We start from the raw sequence: 21,264 nt of genomic DNA, 5'->3' as shown, positions 1-21,264 counted from the left end.
CACTTCCAGTTCTTTGGCAGTCAAATAAGAAAGTATGAGTTACTAAAGATGTTTTCAAAGACTAGTCTTCAATTTGTTTTAGCTTAGCTGTTGAAAAATAGTACAAGAACAACAATATCCTGTTTAAAGCATTACTGATGTTTTGGGCAATGCCCCAGGTATCCAACTATACTTGGTTCATTGTGTGAGAATGTGAGCATGCAAATTTCCCTAGAAGTGAATAAAACTCTCTGCACCTACCAGATGATATATAAAGATTTAAAGAAAGAAAAGACAGTTAAGTCAGTCTGTGCTGCTAAAATATTTTAAATGACAATAATGATGTTTTCATCATGTCATCAGTGTAGGCTTATCTTTAGGTCTGCATTCAGTCATTTAAAAATTTTTATTTTCTACAACTACTAATAAATAAATCCTAAATATAGTTTATTTTTTCCTGTTATATTATAATGCTAACCAAATTTAACAACTTTTAAAAAAAATTTGCATTGCATATTTCCATTAAGGTTGAAATCAATTACTGCATTTTATATATAATTATGACTTTAAATAAAGTTCATTTGAATAACGTTACCACTTCATCTTTCACATTGGACCAAGCTAGATAGGAAGACTGACAGTGGTCTGTGGACACTGGAGGCAGGATATTTCTAAGAAACTACCACATAGAGCCTTCCAACATGGAGGCTGAACTAGGGGGCCAGCAGCTGTGCACTAAGGCCAGAAGAGATTCTGGACACAGCACAGAGGGACCTGACACTGCAAGGAGCAGGAACAGTGCCAACAAGCATCTCTGTCACTTATACCTTAGATCTGGGGCACAGATCCAGTGCAGAATGAAGAGAGGACCTGCTCTTTGGGGTGCTGGACAAGGGGATAATAAACTGTTGTGGACCTGTCCTGGAGCAGGAACAAGAAGGGAGCACTAGCTGTGTGACTCTGACCCTCGGGTGAGGGGTTGACTCAGATTTCACCCCCTGCTCATTCTCAAGCCTGTAACTGAATAACCACTGTAAGGAGCTTAGAACAATGGGGAACCTGAAGTTCTATTGCTGTAAACTACAGAGGTCAGGGCCAGCAGCAGGCTCCTGAAGGTCCAAACAGAGGCAAGCCCACAGTTGTGCTGCCCAGTCCCAAAACTTGGTCAAGAGCTTGCAAATGCAGACCAGAAAAGCAGGCTTTTCAGTGGATCATACAGTTTTGGGTCCAAAGTTTTTAGGTCTCTAGTCTGAACTTCCCGTGAGATCTTTGAGGGATACCACACTCAAATACCTCAAGAAAGCAGTAATAGCCCTCTTCCAGAAGTACTCAGTGTTTGGATCTAACACAAAGTCTGAATTTGGGTAGTAAGACTGGAAGGATGAGTAAACACAAAAAAGAGCCCTCCATAAAGAGCTATTACAATGACAGGAATGCCCGGGACAGAAACCCACAAGAGTGAATGACTCCAAACATCTATAAGTAAAACTTCAAAGCAATTCCTAGAACAATGGAAGGAAGTGTTAAAAAAAACTTTAAAAATATTGGAAAAGAAATGAGAACATTAACAACGTAACAAAAGATGTATGAAACTTACAAAAGCTTACAAACTGCTTGAAATTTAGAATGGGCCAAATAGAGGATGATGTCTTCATGAAACAATTAGAAATATTAAAGCAAAATTAAAAGACTGACAAGATAGAAGAAAACATAAAGCAAATGACCAAAGAGAGATAATTTAAGCCATGAGCAACAGAATAGTCTAGACATTATATTTCAAAACATCATGAAAGAAAACTGCCTAGATCTTTTAGAACCAGAGGACAAATTGAAATTAGAATGAGTCCACTGGTCACCTCCTAAAAGAAACTGAAAATGAAAACTACCAGGGACATTATAGCCAAAATCTAGAGCTTCTGTGTCAGAGAAGAAATGCTTCAAGAAGCCAAAGTCAGAATGACAGATTTCACAGCCACCTCTATAAATAAGTGGAGAGCTTGGAATATGTTAATCCAAAACATAAAAAGTTTAGGCATATAACCAATAATAACTTACCCAGTAAAACAAAGTATAATCCTACATAGAACTTTTAATGAAATAAAGAAATTCCAAACATTACCAGTGAAAAGATCAGAACTGAGTAGAAAATGTGAAATACACAGAAATTAGGAGAGGGGGAAAAAAGATAATTACAAGCAAGCAATCATAAGGGAGTAAACAAGGATGATATGTTTACATTTTAATAGGGGAAACTGATAAAAGTGTCCTCTGGGATTGCTAATATCATCAAAGGTCTTAGGGGTAGTAAAATTAGAAACTTGGGAGTACTGTTGTTATCCTTCTATGATCTCAAAAGAAAAAAGGGAAGGGGGAAAAGGAATGCACTGGAGAAGGGAAAGAAATTATTTCACATAATCAGAGTATGCAAAAAGAAGACTATACAAAGGAGGGGAAGAGGTGAGGGGAGCAGGCTACTCTTGAAATTCACTTGCATCTGACCTGGTCACAGGTGAGAAGAACCCACAGAAAAGTGAATACAGAGATACATTTCACTTAACATGGAACTAAGAAAGAAATGGGAAAGGAAAGATGAGGGGGAATATAAAGGAGAGTAGATTCGGGGAGGGATTGGCTGTAAGAAAAACAAACTATAATTAATGAAGGTGGATTGAAAAGAGGTTATTTGAAAGATTGAAAGAATAAAAACTCATTAATGGGCTCTGGGTGAGGGAAAGAGAAGTAGGGAAGCAAAAGCAAATTACATCAAGTATTTAGAATTGGTACTGAGAACACTCCTCGCTACCATCTTCTTTCTAAAGAGTGAATGGAAAGCAAAGAGAGGAAAAAGTAAAAGAGGATAGAATGGTGGGAAATACACAATTAATGATCACATTTGTGAACATGAATGGGGTGAACTCATCAATAAAATGGAAGATGATAGAAAGAAATCAGCCAGTTAAATAGCATTTATTTGGGGCTACCTATGTTCCAGTCACTGTACTAAGTGCTGGGGATACAAAGACAAAAAAAAAAAAACAAACTCTTTTCTCAAGGAGCTCATGATCTAATTGGAGAGAAAACATGCAAACAGCTATTTACAAATAAGATGTATGGAGTATAAATTGGATATAGTCTTGAGGGAAGGCACTAAGAAGGAGAAATTTTTAAATATTGTTTACAAGAAATATATCAGAAATTGAAAGATTCATACGTACAGATAGGAGTTTAATGTAAAATCTAATATGATTCACCTGAAATTTAAAAAGAAAGGTTGGCATTCCTAATCTCAAAAAAGGCAACAGCAAAAGTAGACTTGATTAAAAAGATAAACAAGGAAATTAAATTTAGTTGAAAAGCATCATAGACAATGAAATAATGTTAGTTATGTACTGAATGGCATACCATATGAATGCTTAAAAGAAAAGTTAAATGAGTTATAGTGAGAAATATTGAAACTGTAATAGTGAGGGATCTCAAAATCTATACCTTTCAAATTAGACAAATCTAACCACAAAATTAATAAGAAAGAAGTTAAAGACCTGATTTTAATTTTTTAAAAAGTTAGATATGATAGATCTCCAGTAATTAGTGAAATGAAATAAAAATGAAGAAATCACTAAAAATTCATTAGAAAACAAATAATTTAATCCTAAAGAATGCATGGGATAAAGAAAAATATCTAAGAAACAATAATTTCACTAAAGATAATGATGATGGGAAAACAGAAAACAATTTTTGGGATGTAACCAAAACATTTCTTAAGAGAAACCTCATAGCTCTAAAGATTTTCATCCACGGAAGGAGAAAAAAGCAGATTAATTAATTGGGCATGGAATTTTTTAAAAAAAAATTAAAAACCCATAAGTTAGAAAAATTCAATTAAAGTTGAAAATAAGCATTTGGGGGCAGGAAGGTCTAACAGTGGAAAGACCACTGGCCCTGGAGTCAGGAGACCTGAATTCAAATGTGGTCTTATACACTTACTAGCTATGTGACCATGGGCAAGTCACTTAACCCCAACTGCCTCCAAAAAAAAAAGAAGTTAAAAATAAAGATTTTTGAAAATTAAAATAGCAGATTAAGAAAAACTGAAATAAAATACCAGCAAACCAATAAACAAAACTAGTGGCTAGTTTCTTCAAATTAAACAATAAAATAGATAAACTATTAACTAAATTGATATAAAAAGAAGAAAAACAAATAACTACTATCAAAATAAAAAAACAATAATTCACCACAAATGAAGAAGAAATATAGGAAATTATTAGAAATTATACTTCTCAGTTGCATGCCAACAAAATTAATAACCTATATGAATTGGATGAATATTTATAAAAATGCTACATTCCCAGATTAACAGAAAAAAACTAGAGGTCTTTAGTAACCCAATCTCAGAAAAAGAAACTGAAGAAGCCATAACTATGTCCCCAGGGGACAAAAAAATTTCTGGGACCAGATGGATTTACAAGGGGAATTCTATTAAACATTCAAAGAACAATTAATTCTAGTATTACATAAGCTGTCTGAAAAAAATAGGAAAAGAGTCCTACAAAATTGATTCCATGAAATGAATATTCTTCTGATATGTAAAACAGGGAGAGTCAGAAACAAAGAAGGAAAAGTATAGAATAATATTCCTAATAAATGCTGATTTAAATATTTCAAACAAAATATTAGCAAGGAGACTATAGCAACATATCACAAAAGCTATACAGTATAACCACATTTGATTTATACCAGGAAGGTGGAATTGGTTCAATATTAGTAAAACTATCAATATAATAGATCATATTAATGACAACAAAAATCATATGATTATATCAATAGACACAGAAAAGGCTTTTGACAAGATTACAACTATCCTCTTCAAAACTAAAAAGCATAGGAATAGCTGCATCTTTCCTATGATAAGTAGTATCTATCTAAAAGTAAGAGCTAGCATTCTCTGTCACAGTGATAAAATATAGCATTATCACCACTATTTAAATACTGCAGGGCTAGAAATACTAGCTATAGCAATGAGAAAGAAAAGAAATTGAGGAATAAACATATGAAGATAGAAAATAATACTCATTCTTTTACATGTAATGGTTTACTTAAAGAATATAAGAGAGTCAAATAAAAATTACTTGAAACAATAACTTCAGCAAATTTACAGGATACAAAATAAATACATATAACTCATCAGCATTTCTGTATATTGCCAAGAAAATTCATTAGGGAGAGACAGAAAGAGAAAATCTATTTAAAATTACTACAGAGTGTCTAAAATGCCTAGGAGTGTGCCTGCCAAGAAATACCCAAGAACTATATGATTATAATAATAGCTAGAATTTACATAGTTCTTTAAAGTTTTGAAAGGGCTTTATATATGTTAACTCATTTGATCCTCACAACAGCCCTGTGAGGTAGGTGCTATTATTATCCCCATTTTACAGATGAGGAAACTGAGGTTTAGGCTAAGTGATTTGCCCAGAGTTATCAACTAATAGTTGTCTTTGGTAGGATTAGCACTCAGTTCTTTCTAATGCCCATTCCAACCCTCTATTCACTGAGCTACCTAGCTGTTGTTGTTGTTCGTCCTTCATTCTCAAAGAGGACCAATGAGACATCAGGAGGGTGATACCTTGATTTTCAAGTGAAATAAATTTAAATGAAGTAGAGCTGTGCAAAGTCATCAGCCCCACTCTCTCTTCCAGAGTCGTTGGAGTCCAGTGGCAGGGCATAGATCAGGAGGACTGGCAATGGCCCAGGATGAAGTGGGAGATCTTGGCCTTTTTAAACTAAGGTCTTTCCCAGGTCTCAGTTTGTCTGAGGCAACACCTGTTCAGTAGTTAAAGGCTAGGTAATAATTGAGGTAAAAGATGGCCTATTTTGCTTTCACAAAAGAATCAGTCAAGGAGGGGAAGACCCTCAGAGTTTCTGACCAGAACAGAAACAACTGATATTTACACTCACTCTGAGTCCCAAACAATGAAGAAGTGAGGCTTGAGCTGGGGCCTATAACTGGCCAGTCAGTGAGAGCGAGAGTGATTTGGGGCAACTAAGTGGTACATTAGATAGAGCACTGGCATGGAAATGAGAAAGATTCATTTTCTTGAATTCAAATCTGGCCTTAGATACTTATTAACTGTGTGACCCTGGGCAAACCACTTAACCCTGTTTGCTTCAGTTTCCTCATCTGTAAAATGAACTGGAAAAGGAAATAGCAAAACCTAGCTGCATCAATATATAGACTACAGAGTACAAGTACAAAACATTTTTATACAAATAAAGATAAACCTAAATGATTAGAAAGGTATTAATTGCTCATGGGTAAGCTGAACAAATGTAATAAAATATTAACTAAATAAATTTATTCAGTGCAATGCCAATTAAATTACGAAAGCAGTGCTTTATAGAGCTAGGAAAAATTACAATGAAATTTATCTGGAGGAAATAAAGAGTTAAGAGTCTCAAACAAAATAGGATAAAAAATGGGAAGGAAGATATCAAAATATCTTAAAAATCATTAATAATTAAAATATTTTGGTTTGGGTTTAGAAATAAAGAGGTTTATCTGTGGAACAGATTAGGTAAATGAACATAGTAGTACACTGTTCAATAAACCCAAAGAGTCCAGCTACTGGAGTAAGAACTCACTGTTTCACAAAAAACTGCTAGGAAAACAGGAAACCAGAATGACAGAAACTAGATATAGATCAACATCTTATACCGTTTGCTAAAAGGTGACAGGACAAATGAATTAGAGGAACAAGGGGAAAAAATTACCTTTCAGATCTGTACATGGGAGGAGCATTCATGACCAGCTGAGGGATAAAGAGGATAAAAGGGACAATTTGATTATATAAAATTAAAAAGTGTTTGAGCAAATAGAATCAATGCAGCTAAGATTTGGGAAGCAGATAACTAGGGGAAAAGATCATTGCAGCAAATTTCTCTGAAAAAAGATCTCATTTCCAAGATATATTAGGAACCGATTGGAATTTATAAAATTAGGAACTATTCTACAATTCTTATATAGTGAAATAATATAAAAAGGGAATTTTTGGAGTAAGAAATTCAAAGTAGCAATACCTATATTTTTTAAGTCTTCCAAATCACTAAGAATAAAAAATGCAAGTGAAAGCAACACTGAGGTTCTTTCTTACACCCATTATACTGGTAAAGTAGAAGGAAAAAAAAAGAAAATGACAAAGGTTGGAGGAACTATGGGAAAAACAGGCACATTAATATACCATTGGGGCAGGCTACTATCTCACACATTCAGGAAGGCAAGTTGGAACTATGCCCCTAAATTACTAACCTATACATGCCCTTTTAGCCAGTGTTACTACTATTTCATTGTGACCCTAAAATTCCAGTCCACAACAAATGGACACTGGGGCAGGACTCGAATAGTTTCAGTTTATTAGAGAAACTGTGCCCCAGCCCATGTTCTACTGTCACTGAAAAAAAAAAAAGATACCTTACAAGTGGTGATGGCATCTGTAAAAGTGTGCTTTGAAACTGCTGTATTGTTGATGAGCCCAGGCTTGAGGGACAGGATTGGCCCCTGGGTAGATGTTGTCCTGAAGTTTGGTCCTCCCCAGGGATCTAGGGATGATAAAAGCTTCACAGCAGGCATTGAGGCTGCATCACTGGGAGCTGGGTACCAGGGGCTCTGGGTGGAAAGGAAAAGGGGTGGGGGAGGTGGGTAGGAAGTGTCGGTGAGCAGCCAGCATTGGTGGGCTCCAAGGGCTGGGTAGATGAAAGCATTCAGTGGAATAGGAAGATGAGGAAAAGGAAGGGGAATCATCTACTCAGTGGGCAGATGGGGGCAGGTGTTGAAAGGGCTGTGATGGACCCTGGTAAAACACAATATTCCAGTGGTGCAGAAAGAAGCTAGGATGGACATGTGGGCTTTAATGGAAAGACCACTGGTTTGGGAGTCAGAAGACCTTGCTTAGAAATCTCTACTGACGGGAAAACTGAGGCCTGAAGATGGGAAGAGCCTTGGCTAAAGTCACACAGCTAGTAAGCAGCAGGTGCTCACTAGTAAGTAGCAAGCCTTCCACTCCCCACCAGCAGACAGAGAAGACAAGCCCTCTTCTGATATGGTGTGAACAGACTGACAGAATTGCGGTGGTGACTTTTGCTTTTATGCAGTAGCATACCATGCATCCTGCATGAAATCCAGTGACCTGGGTTTGAGACCTGGGGCTGCCACTTCCCTAGTACTGTGACCTTGGGCAAGTCACTCCACCTCTCTAGGCCTCATTTTTCTCCTCTCTAAAATGGGTGTATTAACACCTGCCCCACCTACTTCATTGGGGGGGGGTGTGGTGAGGGGGGCAGGACTAAGGGGCTGTGAAAATCCTCAGGAGGCAGAAAACACTATCAACATATGAGGGTTTCTTCCATGTGTCTGACCAAAATCTTTCTTGCTGTGCCCCACAACCATTATCCTCTCTCAGTTCTTCCCAAAGCCTCTTACTCTGCCTCCGTTGCTGAGGCCTGCTCTCCCCCAGAAAGGGAACCCAGACTACCCACCTCTTTCCTTAAAACACATTGTCCTTTAGGGCTGCTCCCCCTTTCTGGGCTCAGCAAATTGCTCAATACCCCACTCGTGGAATCTTTCTGCTGAAGGGGAGAACTGCTGCCAGCTCTGTAGCAGCTTGGGACAGGGCTGTGGCAGTAGCTGGTGCAGGGGATTTCAGGCTGACACCAGGGTCCAGGAGCCAGAGCGTGAAGGAAAGGAGGGAAAGATGGAGATGAGCAGAGGAGGAAGAGAAGAGAGGGAGGATAGGGAGGAGGCAAAGGTAGGAAGGAAAAAGAAAGGAAGGAGAAGGAAAAGGAGGAAGGAGGAGGGGGAAAAGAAGATGAGGTGAAAGAAGAGGATGAGTGAGAGGAGGGGGAAGAGGAAGAGGAATCAGAGAGGAGAAAGGAGAACAGGAAGGAAAAAGAAGATAGAGGAGAGGCTGGAGCTCAGTGCTGTAGGCTTGAAAAGCCCAGACCAGTCCTTCAGCCAGCCTCCTGTTGTACTGGACATGCTGAGCTAGTGCTAGGGTATGCAAGGGGAAGCAGGGTTTGGGCCAAGGAGAATGACTCCCAGTGAGCCTTGCCCTCCTGATCATCTCTTAAGGTGGCAGGACCAGCAGGAAACGGCCAGGGCCTGAGCCCACTACATATGGCCTCCCAGGGATGTGCCAGACCTTCTCAGGGGAGGACTTCCCAATAAACACTAGACAAAGCAATTAGTCAGCAAACATTTATTAAGTCCTTACTGTATGCCAAACATTGTGCTAAGCGCTGGGGATACAATGGAAGGCAAAAACACTATCTGTGCTCTCAAGGAGCTCACATTCTAACAGGGGAGACAATAGGTACACACAAGATATAGACAGAGTAGGTGGAAGGCAATATGCGAGGGGAAGGCACTAGCAGCTGAGGGAGCTGGGAAAGGCCTCCTGCAGAAGGCGTCCCTTTGCCTGAGCCTTGAAGGAAGACAGAGAGTCTAAGAACCATACACTCATCAGATGCCTGCGTGTTCATGGCACTGTACTGGGCATGAAGAGTGATACCACCTTCTCTCCCACTCCTTCCTTCTTTTTGCACTCACCAAGACCTGTCTGTGGTTGCAGTTTTGCTCATTCCCCCCCCACTCACCTCCCACCCTCCCTCCCATTCCCTCATCAAGGTGGAGGAGTTGGAATACTCCTTGCTCCCCACTGCCATCTCCTTCTACCACCAACACCCCATAACTTTTCCTCCTTTGAAGTTCACTCAATCCATGTTTCCCACTGAGTCAAGGTTCTAGCAAACTTAATGAGAAAAGGGTATTAAAAGACAAGAGAGACAAGCTCATCTGGCAAACAGATAATATTACTGATTGAAGTGCAGATAACATACACATACACATTTGCCATCCATCATTTCTGACTAGTATTTAATTACCCATGACCAAATTCTTCCTTCACATGATCTGGCCTGGTCACACACTCTGCATGGCTAAGAAAGTACTTCACAGTTATTTCTGTCAATAGATAGAAAATATATGGCAAAAATATACACACAAAAATAAATAATCATTATAGTCCTCAGATGACTAATATTATTCAAGTTAATTTTGGGGACCTTTTGTTGTTGTACAACTAGACTCTGAATTAGTTTTGTCTTTCTAGCAACTACAAAAGCACAATCTTATTTCTTCAAATTTAATTTGGTATAAAATATACCTAAGGTGACTTTGCTCTCTTTGGACTTTCTATTATGAAGTTGACTTGCAGAATCATCAAATTAAGCACATGGTAAGCATGATGATATTAAAAGGGTGAAGGGAGGGGGAAGGAGAAAGAAGAAGTGTTAGTAGAATTAAAAGGCAAGAGTAGATAAAAGGAAAGATGCTGTCAACAGAACTTCAGGCTGACGTTCCTTGGATGCCAGCTCCCTGACAGATCTTGAAAAGCCAGTCACAGGGGACTTTGCTGAAGGGTATAAAGCTGGATTGAAACATTTAGTCAGTCACAGATCTAATACATATAGCAATTTATAACCAAGAACACTAGAGGTGCTTAGAAGATGAAAGACCAGGAAAAGCAGTCACTAAGTTCTTCTTTTCCTTGTTGGGTTAGCTTAAGCTGAGTCAACAATTTACAACACAGTGAACATACTCTGCTCCATGGGTCCAAAAGGAGGGAATGCTGTGTGAAATTGGAGGGATGATCACTTTTCAGGCAAACATCAAGGAAACTCCAACCTTCTAGGAAAACAGGATCTGAGCTGATTCACTCTCCATAGGTGTAGAATTGATGGTCCTCAGCCTCAAACGGTGGCATCTCTTGCATACTGGAAGAGACAAAAATGAAACAAGGTATTAAGTTACAGTCAGTGCTTGTTAACCTGGGAATGGGAGGAGAGGAGGGATGGGGGCCAAACTAAGACCAACTAGATATATTTACCAAAAGATTGAGTATGATATGGATTTTTCCCCACGGCCACACATACTTGCTAACAGGTGGATTAATTAATACACTGCAAAATTCAACCTGAAAACTCTTCTACTTATCACGATCTGTGGTAGGAAGGAATGGTTATAATTAGTACTGAAAGACAAAAGAGAAAACAGGTTGAGAAGGTATGGTTTAAAAAAAAAACCCATATTTTGACCAAGGGATTTAACTGGAGATAAAAACCTGTATAAAAAGATGGGTTTAGGCATGAAAAAAGAAATGAATAAAGCCCTGCTTTCTATTTCACCTCGTGAATGCTTGCTGGTCTGCTCTCCATACTGGTTCTCTGCCATAGTGGACATACTGGACGTTCTGGTAGCCGTTCTGGAAGCTGCTCTGGAAGCCTTTGTGGGCCCCCCTCTGGGCCTTCTTGTGGACGTGGGATGCTCCAGAACCAAGGCCGTACAAGTATCCAGAATACTTGGCATCGTCAATGTGGTCTTCGAAGAACATTTCTCTCATTTTGAAAAAGGCCATACCCGTGAGCAAGGAATCGGACCCCGCCTGGTGCTGGGAGCCAATGCGCTCCAGCTCCAGCTGAGTAGCCACTTCCTGCAGTCCACCCCTGAGGGTTTTGCAGCTCTTCATGAGGTACTTGATGTCATAGATGACAGGAAAGAAGAGTCGAAGGATCTCGAAGAAGTCTTGGGCTTCTTCGGGCAAGGGAGAGTTGGTGAGGATCTTGATGAAGTAGCCAAAGTCATAACCACTGTGGAAGGAAAGCCACTTGACCCCTTCACACAGCACCACTCCTGATGTCATCAGGAGCTCCGCAAAATACTGTGCCTCGATGCCCTCCTCCTCGTGCTTCTTGAACTGGATCCCTGACATGGTGAGGAGCTCGATGGAATCTTGTGCGTACATGTCCTCCTTCAAATTGAATTTGAAATTGAACTGCCACGTGGAGGTTCCTGGAGGGCACTCTCCTTGCTCATTCATAAACGTCAGTCCCAGCTGGATGATCTTCAGCCAGTCCACATTGCATCTCAGCAGCTGGTACTGGTAGTCAGCATAGCTTCTGAATTCTCCCACGGGTCTGGCCACCACACCTGGGAACTCCGTGTCCATAGCCACGTAATTGTACTGCTGGATAACCGGTCGCATTTTCTTCATCTCCTCGTCCAGGTTGCAAGCCCAAACTTCCCGGATCCGCGGGCTCTGGTCGGCATGGGCAGTGGGCATGGTGGGCAGAGGCGGGGCGCGCCGCGGGGGCGCCTCAGGCGCCAACAGGCAGCAGCTCCTCATCCAGCAGATCCAAGATTCGCCTCCTAAAGCACCTTTTTCGTCTCCCTGTACTTTGGTACCTGCGCCGCGGCCGCTGCGGTCGCGCTTCTCCGCCTCCACCTCCGCCGCCTCCTCCTCACCATAGAGACTGCCTTCCGTGACTGCGCCCCCCACCTTCCCTTGGTCCCTCCCCCTGCTCCGTCCTCCCCCCCCCACCCGACGTCCCCCGCTGGCCGCCAGGGGAAGGAAGGAAGGGGGCGCGGGAGCCGCGTGGCGCTGCCCCGCCTCTTCTCCGCTGCTCTCCAAGTCCAAGTCCAGGGAGAGAGCTGCGCGGTGACGTCAGCCTGCCTGTGTGCCCAGATGATGCTGGGCTGATGGCTCTTCTCCCGATTACGGGCGATGTGCGCGCGTGTCTCTAGGAGACCCCGGCGGAACGTCAGCCCCCCCCGCGAGGGGAGGGGAAGCAGGCAGGGGAGGGGAGGACAGGGGAGGGGGCGCTTTCGTGATGGGACGGCGCGGTGTCGCAGTCTCCCCGTGTGCCACGCCGGGGTGCCGTTCCCCCTCCCCTGCCCAGACCCGGGGCCTTTTGGATGTGATGATGGAGGGGTGGAGGGACGGACAGAGTGAGTGACACTGCCTACCTAAGCCCAGAATTACACAGGAGGAGGAGGAGAAGAGACGAGAGGGAGGGAGGGATTGCCTTTGGGAAATGGCAAAACTATTTTGGCGACCCCCGTTAATTTTAATTTCCATACATAGAGACCTAAGGAAGGACTTCCTTATTATACCAGTTGGCCCAGAGATGTCCACCCTAACGTGAGACAGTGAATGAACAAATGAGTAAGTGAACAAACCAAGGAACGAATGAATGAAGCAAGCAAGCATTTAGGAAGCACTTACTATGCTCAAAGCACTATGCTAAACCCCGGCGGGGGCGGGTGGGGGCAGGGTAGGAAAGGAAGACAGTCCGTGCTCTGAAAGAGCTTGTGTTCTACTGGAAGATACCTAACATTCAATATTCCCTGCCATTTAAAGCCTAATTAAATGATCCACCCTTTCACGCTCAACAAGATGAGTTCCGTTAATCCTTGGTGAAAATCACTGTCCACAGCTCTTTCTGTACCTCTCCTCACACACGTGCAGAGGGGATGGATGGGAATGTGCCCTGAGGAACTTCAGCCTTCTAAATAGAGGCTTCATTATGGTAATTATTATCCTTCATAGGGGCATCATCATGTCACCTTATGTTTCCACAGGGAGCCACTGGCCTTCTGCCAACAGTACACCTGCCTCGGGGGCTTATAAGGGTGCCAAGGCCCTGCTGGAAATCATGCCCCCAGGCCCTAGAGCTGCACCCCTGAGACTCGCAGGAGACTGTGTGGGTAAAACATTTGTAAACTTTAAAGCACTGTATAAATGTGAGCTGTTTTCAGGGTGGGAGGCTGGCTGAAAGAGGGAGAGGAGCACGCGGGGGAAAGATGCAAAATGTCTGATTTAGGCCAAGTTTCAGGGAAAATTTCCTAGGAATGAGAGCTGTTCCAAGCAGGGATGGGTTGCCTTGCAGGTGGGGGTTCCCCTTTCCAGCAGAGGCTGCATGATCACTTGTCAAGAGTGTTATATCGGGGACTCCTTCTGTGTGAGTTGGCCTAGATGGCCACTGAGTTCCCTTCCCACTGTCAGTTCTCTAATTCTTTTGTATTTAATACCAGAGTGCCAGACTTTGGAGTTGGGAAGACCTTGGTTCAGATTCCACCTCTCCTCATCTGTAAAGTGGGTATTGTAGCTGCCTCACAGGGTTGTTGCTCATAAAGTTTAAAGTGACTGGAGCCAGTGCTGTCTAGAGCCTCTCTGCTACCCACGTTCTGCTCCCAGAGGAATGTTGGTGCCAAGGGTATTCTTTTTTTTTTCTTTTTAAATTTCTTTTTATTTTCAGTTCCAAATTCCCTCCCTCCCTCCATCCTTCCTTAGCCCCTTCAGAAGGCAAGAAATTCCACACCCATAATACATATGAAGTTATACAAAACATGTTTCTGCATTAGCCATGTTCCAAAAAAAGTAAGAAAAATAAAGGAAAAAAGTATGTTTCAGTCTGCATTCTGAGTCCATCAGTTTTCTATCTGGAGGTGGGTCGTATTTTTCATCATGAGTCCTTTGGTGTTGTGGTGGATCATTTTATCGATCATAGTTATTAAATCTTTCACAATTGATGATCATTACCATATTACTGTTACTGTGTACATTATTGTCCAGGTTCTGCTCACTTCACTTATTACTTGTTCATCCATTCCCCAATTGATGGGCATCCCCTCAGTTTCCAATTCTTTGCCACCAGAAAAAGACCTGCTATAAATATTTTTGTACATATGGGTCCTTTTCCCTTTTTCTTGATCTCTGTGGTATAAAAACCTAGTACCGATATTGCTGGTTCTAAGGTCGTACATAGTTTTATAGCCCTTTGGGCATAGTCTCATATTGTTCTCCACAATGATTGGGTCAATTCAGAACTCTACCAATAGTGCATTAATGGACCTATTTTCCTGCATCCCCTCCAGTATTTCTCATCTTCCTTTTCTGTCATCTTAGAAATTCTGATGGGCCTAAGGTGCTACCTCAGAATTGTTTTAATTTGAATTTCTCTAATTATTAGTGATTGAGAGCATTTTTCCTATGGCTATTGGTAGCTTTGATTTCTTCTTCTAAAGACTGCCTGTTCATATCCTTTGACTATTTCTCAAGTAGGGAAAAACTCTTATTTTTATAAATGTGACCCAGTTCCCTATATGTTTGAGAAATTAGACCTCCTTCAGACAAACTTGCTATAAAAATTTTTCCCAATTTCCTGCATTTCTTCTACCTTTGGCTGCAGTGGATTTGTTTTTGCAAAACCTTTTCAATTTTATGTAATCAAAATTATCCATTTTACCTCCCATAACCTTCTCTATCTCTTCTTTGATCATGAACTCTTCCCCTAACTATAGATGTGATGGGTAATTTCTTCCATGCTCTCCTGATTTGCTTATGTTATCACCTAAAGGTCATTCTTTTTCTTATCTTTTTTTTATTAATTTATTTTTAGTTTCCAACATTCACTTCCATAAGCTTTTGAGTTTTACATTTTTTCAACTTCCTTCCCCTCCTCCCTACTGAAGATGGCATACAATCTGAAATAGGTTCTATATATACATTCCTAATTAAACATATTTTCACATTAGTCGTGATGTAAAGAAGAATTAGAACCAGTAGGAGGAACCACAAGAAGGAAGAAACAAAACAAAACAGAAGGAAAAAAAGAGCGAATAGTGTGCTTCAATCTGCCGTGAAACTCCGTAGTTCTTTCTCTGGATGTGGATAGCATTTTCCATCATGAGACTTTTGGAGATGTCTTAGATCCTCAGGCTCATTCTTGAGGCTACTCTTACATGTGTCATCCCCAAGTGAGTAGGGTGGTCTCCCAGAATTGACTTCAGGCTGGTTGGGTTACCACTCATTGCCTTTGGAATCTTGGGGAGGAGTCATAACATCTCTCAAGCCCCCAACACAGGCCCTGTTTTCCCTCCCACCATCCCAGCATCAGCCTGTAGGGCCAGCTTCTTCCTCCTAGACCTGTTTTCTCTCACAGCTCATGAACTATATTAAGGAATCAAGAATCCCAAGCCTCCATAAACTCTTTTAAACTGGTATTTTATTTTTTCCCAATTACATGTAAAGATACTTTTTTATATTCATTTGTTAAAATTTTGTGTTCCAAATTTTCTTTCTCCCTCACCTCCCCCTTCCCTAAGAGAGTAAGCAATTTGATATAGGTTATATATGTGTAATCATGTAAAATATATTTCAATTTTGGTCATGTTGTAAAAGAAGAAACAGACTGAAAGAAAAAAAAGCACGAAAAACAAAATGAAAATTAGTATGTTTGATCTGCATTCAGACTGCAGCAGTTGTTTCTCCGGATGTGGATAGCTTTTTTCATCATAAGTCCTTTAGGATTGTCTTGGGTCACTGTCTTGGATCATGAGCTGAGAAGGGCTGAGTGATTCACAGTTGATCATCACACACTATTGCTGTTTAGTCTGTACAATGTTCTCCTAGTTCTGCTTACTTCTCTTTGCTTCAGTTCATGCAAGTCTTTCCAGGTTTTTCTGAATTCTACTAGCTTGTCATTTCTTGTAGCACAAAAACATTCCATTATGTGCATATACCGCAGTTTATTCAGCCATTCTCCAATTGATTGGCATCCCCTCAGTTTCCAATCTTTTGCTACCACAGAAAGAGCTGCTTTAATATTTTTGTACATGTGGGTTCCTTTCCCTTTTTTATATCTCTTTGAGATACAGACCTATTAGTAGTAGTGCTGGATCAAAAGGTGTACACAGTTTGATTGCCCTTTGAGCATAGTTAGCATAGTTCAAATTGCTCTCCTGACTGGTTGGATCAGTTCACAACTCTGCCAATAGTGCATTAGTGTCCCAATTTTCCCACATCCTCTTTAGCATTTACCGTTTACCTTTTCTGTCCTATTAGTCAATCTGATAGGTGTGAGGTGTTACCTCACAGTTGTTTTAAATTGCATTTCTCTAACCAACAGTGATTAACAGCAGTTTTTCTCATGAGTATAGATACCTTTGATTTCTTCATCTGAAAACTGTCTCTTCATGTGATTTGATCGTTTATCATTCTTATAAGTTTGAGTCAGTTCTCTGTATCTTTGAGAAATGACGCCTTTATTAGAGAAAACAGATATAAAATTGTTTCCCAGCTTTCTGCTTTCCTTCTAATCTTGGTTGCATTACTTTTGTTGTAGAAACTCTTTTTAATTCAAAATAATCAAAATTATCCATTTTGTATCTTGTAATGTTCTCTGTGTCTTGTTTGGTGATAAAGTCTTTCCTTCTCAGTATGTCTGACAGGTAAGCTATTCCTTGTTCTCCTAATTTGCTTATGGTATCACCCTTTATGTTTAGATCATGTACTCATTTTGACCTTATCTTGATATACCCCCACAAAGTTATTATTTATCCTGCAAATATTTCCTTGGTTGGACCTTTCAGCAGCATGGTTCAAACTGATCATTCGAAGTTTGCTCAGACTTTTGTGGGAATTTTGTTTACTTAACTAGGCATATTTGTTACCAGTGCTTCATGTTTCTTTTTCTGTCTTCAGTGCAAGAAGAAAGGAATGGATCTAGAAGGGAGAGAAAACTAATACTTGTTCACTGAAGAGAGTAAAGGAAAATAAAAGTTACATTTCCAATGTGGATTCCCTCAAAAGAAATAAGCAAGTGGAGACAGGGATGGGTTTGAGGAAAAATGAAGCAGGTGACCCTGCTGGGATCCAGTTGACCAGTTGGTGGTCTCACAGGGCAGCTAGGACTTGGCTGGTGTTCTCTTCCAGAGTCTGGGATTTTATTGATGGTCTGGCTGGAAGTCTGGAATCCACTGGGTAATTTGGCTGGGGCTCTGGCATCTGATTGGTGGTCTCAGCAGGGTTCTGGAATCCAAGTAGTGGCCTTACCTGGTGCATAGGATTTGATTGGTGGTTTTCATTTGGGCCAAGTAGTTAAGTAAAAGTCTCAGTGCAAGCATGACACCTAATGGTAGGTCTCCTAGTGAGTGTGACTACCCATGGCCAACACCACACCTGCCTTGGGAATTCTGCAGCTATTGGGATTATGAGAGAGGGGAAGAGCTACTGATTGGGTTTGTTCTTCCAGTCCCAATTCCTTGTCATCTCCATGTGAAGCTGTGGCAGATTCCTCCAAGATCACTGTTCAGATGGTCTGGCAACTCCCATGAAGACTTCAGTCAGGTGCCAGGGTCCTACTGAGATTGTCAGTTGGGGGCCAGAGCTCCATTAGGATGGTTAACTGACTGGAAAGAGGATGAGGAAAATGTGGAGAAGGTAGAAGAGAGAAACAAAAATAACTGCCAAGAGGGAAACAGTAGGACTAGTCTCCAGGACTTCAGGGAAGGACATGCCATGTTCATCAGTCCTAGGGGTTCCACTTCCTCTTTATGGGGGAGCTGGTTTTTATATGTGACCCAAACTCTTTGAAAGAAAAGAAGAGCCCCACAGTAGCCATTAGGACTTGGCATTTAATCTCTGCTCTACCAGTAATTTGTGGCTGCAACAATTGAACCAGTCACCTCCCTTCATGGTGCCTCAGTTTCCTCATCTATCAGATGAGCAGTTTGTGCTTGATTGTCTTTCATGTCTCTTCCAGTTCTCCTATTAAAAGTTTTATTGTCCCTTCCAGCTCTGATATTCTGTGCTTTTATATTTTCTGTTCCCTTCCAGCTCTAATATTACATATTCTGTGTTCTAGGGATGTTTCTGGCTCTCACTTACTGTGTTCTAAGGTTTCTTCCATCCATTCCATGTTCTAAGCTCCGTCCCAGGTCTAACATCCCACATTCTATGTGCTCACTGCCTCTAGGGTTGTGATATTCTTTGCTCTAATGCCTCTTCTTTCTCTAATATGATACATTTTAAGGCTCCTCCTAACTCTGACATTCAAGGCCCCTCTGAATTCTAACATTCCATGTTCTAACACTTTGTTTTAAAGTAACTCTATATTTTGACATTGGCTGCTCTATCTTTAGAAGAAAACTTTAACTTATTGAAATTTGCCTTTGGTCTACTCCAACCTTCCTTTAAGCACACCTTTTCCCCAGATCCTTCCTTCTCCATTCCATCTCCTTGGTATGCCCCCAGGCTGCCTAGGGTCACACTGTCCTGAAAGAGTACTTTGAATGTCTCTTCCCCCAAAGTCACATGTATTCTCTGGGCTCTGAGAAACTCCCCTATCCCAGTTCTTTGAGAATGCTAAATGCATAATTGTGTCATTTGGATAGGGGGCAAATACTTCTTCCAGGGGGAGAAATGTTGTAACAGGGGTCTGGTATAGTGGATAGACTGTTGGATTTGAATTCAAGAAGCCTAAGTTCAATTTCTGCCAAACACAGGTGATAGCTGTGTGACCTCAGGGAAGTCAGTTAACCCCTCTGTGCCTCAGATTCCTCATGAGCAAAATGAGAGGGTGATTGGACTCACTGGTCTCTAAGGTCCTTTCCAGCTCTAAGATTTATGATCCTTTCATCCTCTAATACTGTAAATTCACCTTCGCACCTACCCCTATAGTTCCTCACCCCGAGGTGGATGGGGACTACATTATTTTTCTTGGGAAGGGAAGAAGGTTTCTACTGCCCCACAATTAATCAGTGTGGCCAAAAATATCCCACTCCAAATCTAGGTTGATTCCAGAGTCCCCCAGTCTGCCTGGGGCATGAGCAATCAGTATTTCCAGGATGGTGTAAATATGCTAAAGTTTGTACCGAGGTAAGATTGTTTGAAGGAGCCTACCCCACAAACCTGCCCACAGAGATGCTCCTGTGTGAACTAGGGCTGGGCAGGGAGCATAAAGTGCAGTTGAGGGTTTCTGGGAAGAGAAAATTGCCTGGGCTGATTGAGAGAGGCAGTGGGAGCTGCCTTGAGGAAAGGCTTGAAATCTGTAGAGGAGGAGGGGCTGGGCAAGTTAATCCCTGTGAGTGACAGCCCAGGCTGGTGGAACATTTGGGGAGGGGAGAAGGGCTGGGAGGGCAATGAGCTTCAGCTGCCAAGGCTGCAATCCTTGAATCATGGAATCTTCCAATCACACCCACAGAGTTGGAAGGGACTTCAGATGCCTCGTTCCCGCCCTGGCCTGAGTGCCAATCACCTGTATAATATTCAGGACTCGTGGTCATCCAGCCAGTGCTGGAAGAACTCAGTCCTTTCCTCCTGAGACAGCCTCTTCCACTTTGGGGCAGCTGCCCTGTGCAGGGAGAGCAGTGATTTCAGCATGATTCCCCTACCTTCTCCCAACTAGAGAGAGAACTCAAAGGCCTCAAACAGCATTACTTCAGGAACCCAACTGACCATCACAATCTAATGGATCTGGGGCTGGGAACCCTCATGAGGTCTCCTCATCAAAAAGAGTTCCCCTGTTCTTGTGTGATTGTACCTGGGAGGAACGATACAAGTCAGTGCATGACAGGTGGTACCATTAGGTATTCCTTCTAAGATCTATATGTCCGCTATGTGTGCACTGACCAATCATTGAATGCAGTTGAAAAATGAAATTCTTGATATGGGAGGAGAGTTGATTCTTAGCTTTCCCCCCTCCCCAACTCTTGAGGGTGGCACTAGGAGTTTGAGCCTGGTGGTCAGAGCTGCCCCACATAGTTACCAAGAAGCTCCTTTCTCTGAGAGAGGAGAGGACATTCCCAAGTCATCTGCTTAAGAGACTCAGGGGTGTCTCATTTTAGACAGTTTGGACAGCTTAGGCTGACTAGAAACCTGTTCACTATTCAAGACCTCTCCCTCCCCTTCCTGTATTGTCCCACAACATGCCCCTCACCCCCTTCAGTTCAGAGCTGGGGGGAAGGGCCACAGAATACCTAGTAAGATGCTAAAGTGGAGAGGCTAGCGTGGCCAGCAGGCATCAACTTGGGCTCTGTGTTCCTGTCTCAAGCTCAGTGATGAGCAGAATGGAGGAGGCTGTCTCCCAAGTGGCACCGGCTCAGGCCTCTCTCCCTCTACCAGCCATGTCCCAGCAGCCTAGAGACACCACAGTGTCGCCACCCACTTCAAGCACTGGCTTAAACCCATAGGAAAGAAAAATAAAAATCACAGGAATAAAGCATTCCCATGCCTGGGCTCATCATGTGCTTGTATCATCACGGTCTATCTAGCAGAACACTGGCTTTGGAAGAACAGAACTTTCAAGTGCAGCAGTAGAGGCCAGGAAGAGCTAGGCCTGGGCAAACTGGCTATCTTCTGTCTGTTGTATAGGTTTAGCACAAGAAGATTGTCTCCCAGCCACCCCACCCCACCTCATTCTCCTTTTTCTTCCCCTTAAAACTCTGATAAAATAGAAAGGTGTTCCTTCCATAGGGTGTTGCTGTAAAGGAGAATTTCCTCATCTCAACTCAGAGAGGAGGGGAGGACGGTGACCCAGAAACCAAAGCAGATATAAACCTGATAAGATTATAGCATGGCTGGGTCAGCACAGTGAGAGCACTAGGCTGAAATC

The 21,264-nt window shown here is 41.8% G+C and overlaps 1 protein-coding gene and 1 long non-coding RNA gene across 3 annotated transcripts in view; one reads left to right on the top strand and one right to left on the bottom strand.

Annotated features, from left to right (window-relative positions):
• The window catches only part of LOC110202178 (uncharacterized), a 111,575-nt gene that overhangs the window by 64,225 nt on the left and 26,086 nt on the right, over positions 1-21,264 (top strand). Inside the window, exons 4-5 of one of the 2 annotated variants that reach the window (XR_002322656.2) lie at positions 13,451-13,572; positions 13,904-14,063. This is a non-coding gene — a long non-coding RNA (uncharacterized LOC110202178). Of the gene's footprint in view, positions 1-13,450; positions 13,573-13,903; positions 14,064-21,264 lie in introns of those variants that run through there. The other variant, XR_013483557.1, reaches the window with a different exon arrangement.
• On the bottom strand, positions 9,654-12,364 carry LOC110202176 (CCR4-NOT transcription complex subunit 7-like). Its single transcript, XM_020978213.2, has 2 exons — positions 11,218-12,364; positions 9,654-10,806 (listed from the first exon to the last, which is right to left on the bottom strand). Exons 1-2 carry the CDS (start codon positions 12,213-12,215, stop codon positions 10,746-10,748), a joined length of 1,059 nt encoding a protein of 352 aa, XP_020833872.1. The 5' UTR covers positions 12,216-12,364; the 3' UTR covers positions 9,654-10,745.

Source organism: Phascolarctos cinereus, unplaced genomic scaffold, assembly GCF_003287225.1.
Source record: "Phascolarctos cinereus isolate Bilbo 61053 unplaced genomic scaffold, phaCin_HiC Scaffold_8;HRSCAF=390, whole genome shotgun sequence".
NCBI lineage: Eukaryota > Metazoa > Chordata > Mammalia > Diprotodontia > Phascolarctidae > Phascolarctos > Phascolarctos cinereus.
The sequence above is the reverse complement of the archived record's forward strand: the minus strand, read 5'-3'. Positions and strand labels throughout refer to the sequence as shown.

Coding starts and splice junctions, on each gene's coding strand:
- LOC110202176 (XM_020978213.2), bottom strand. CDS start 12,215: ATGAGGAGCTGCTGCCTGTTGGCGCCTGAGGCGCCCCCGCGGCGCGCC. Junction 10,807..11,217: donor GACCAGCAAGCATTCACGAG/GTGAAATAGAAA, acceptor TGTCTCTTCCAG/TATGCAAGAGATGCCACCGT.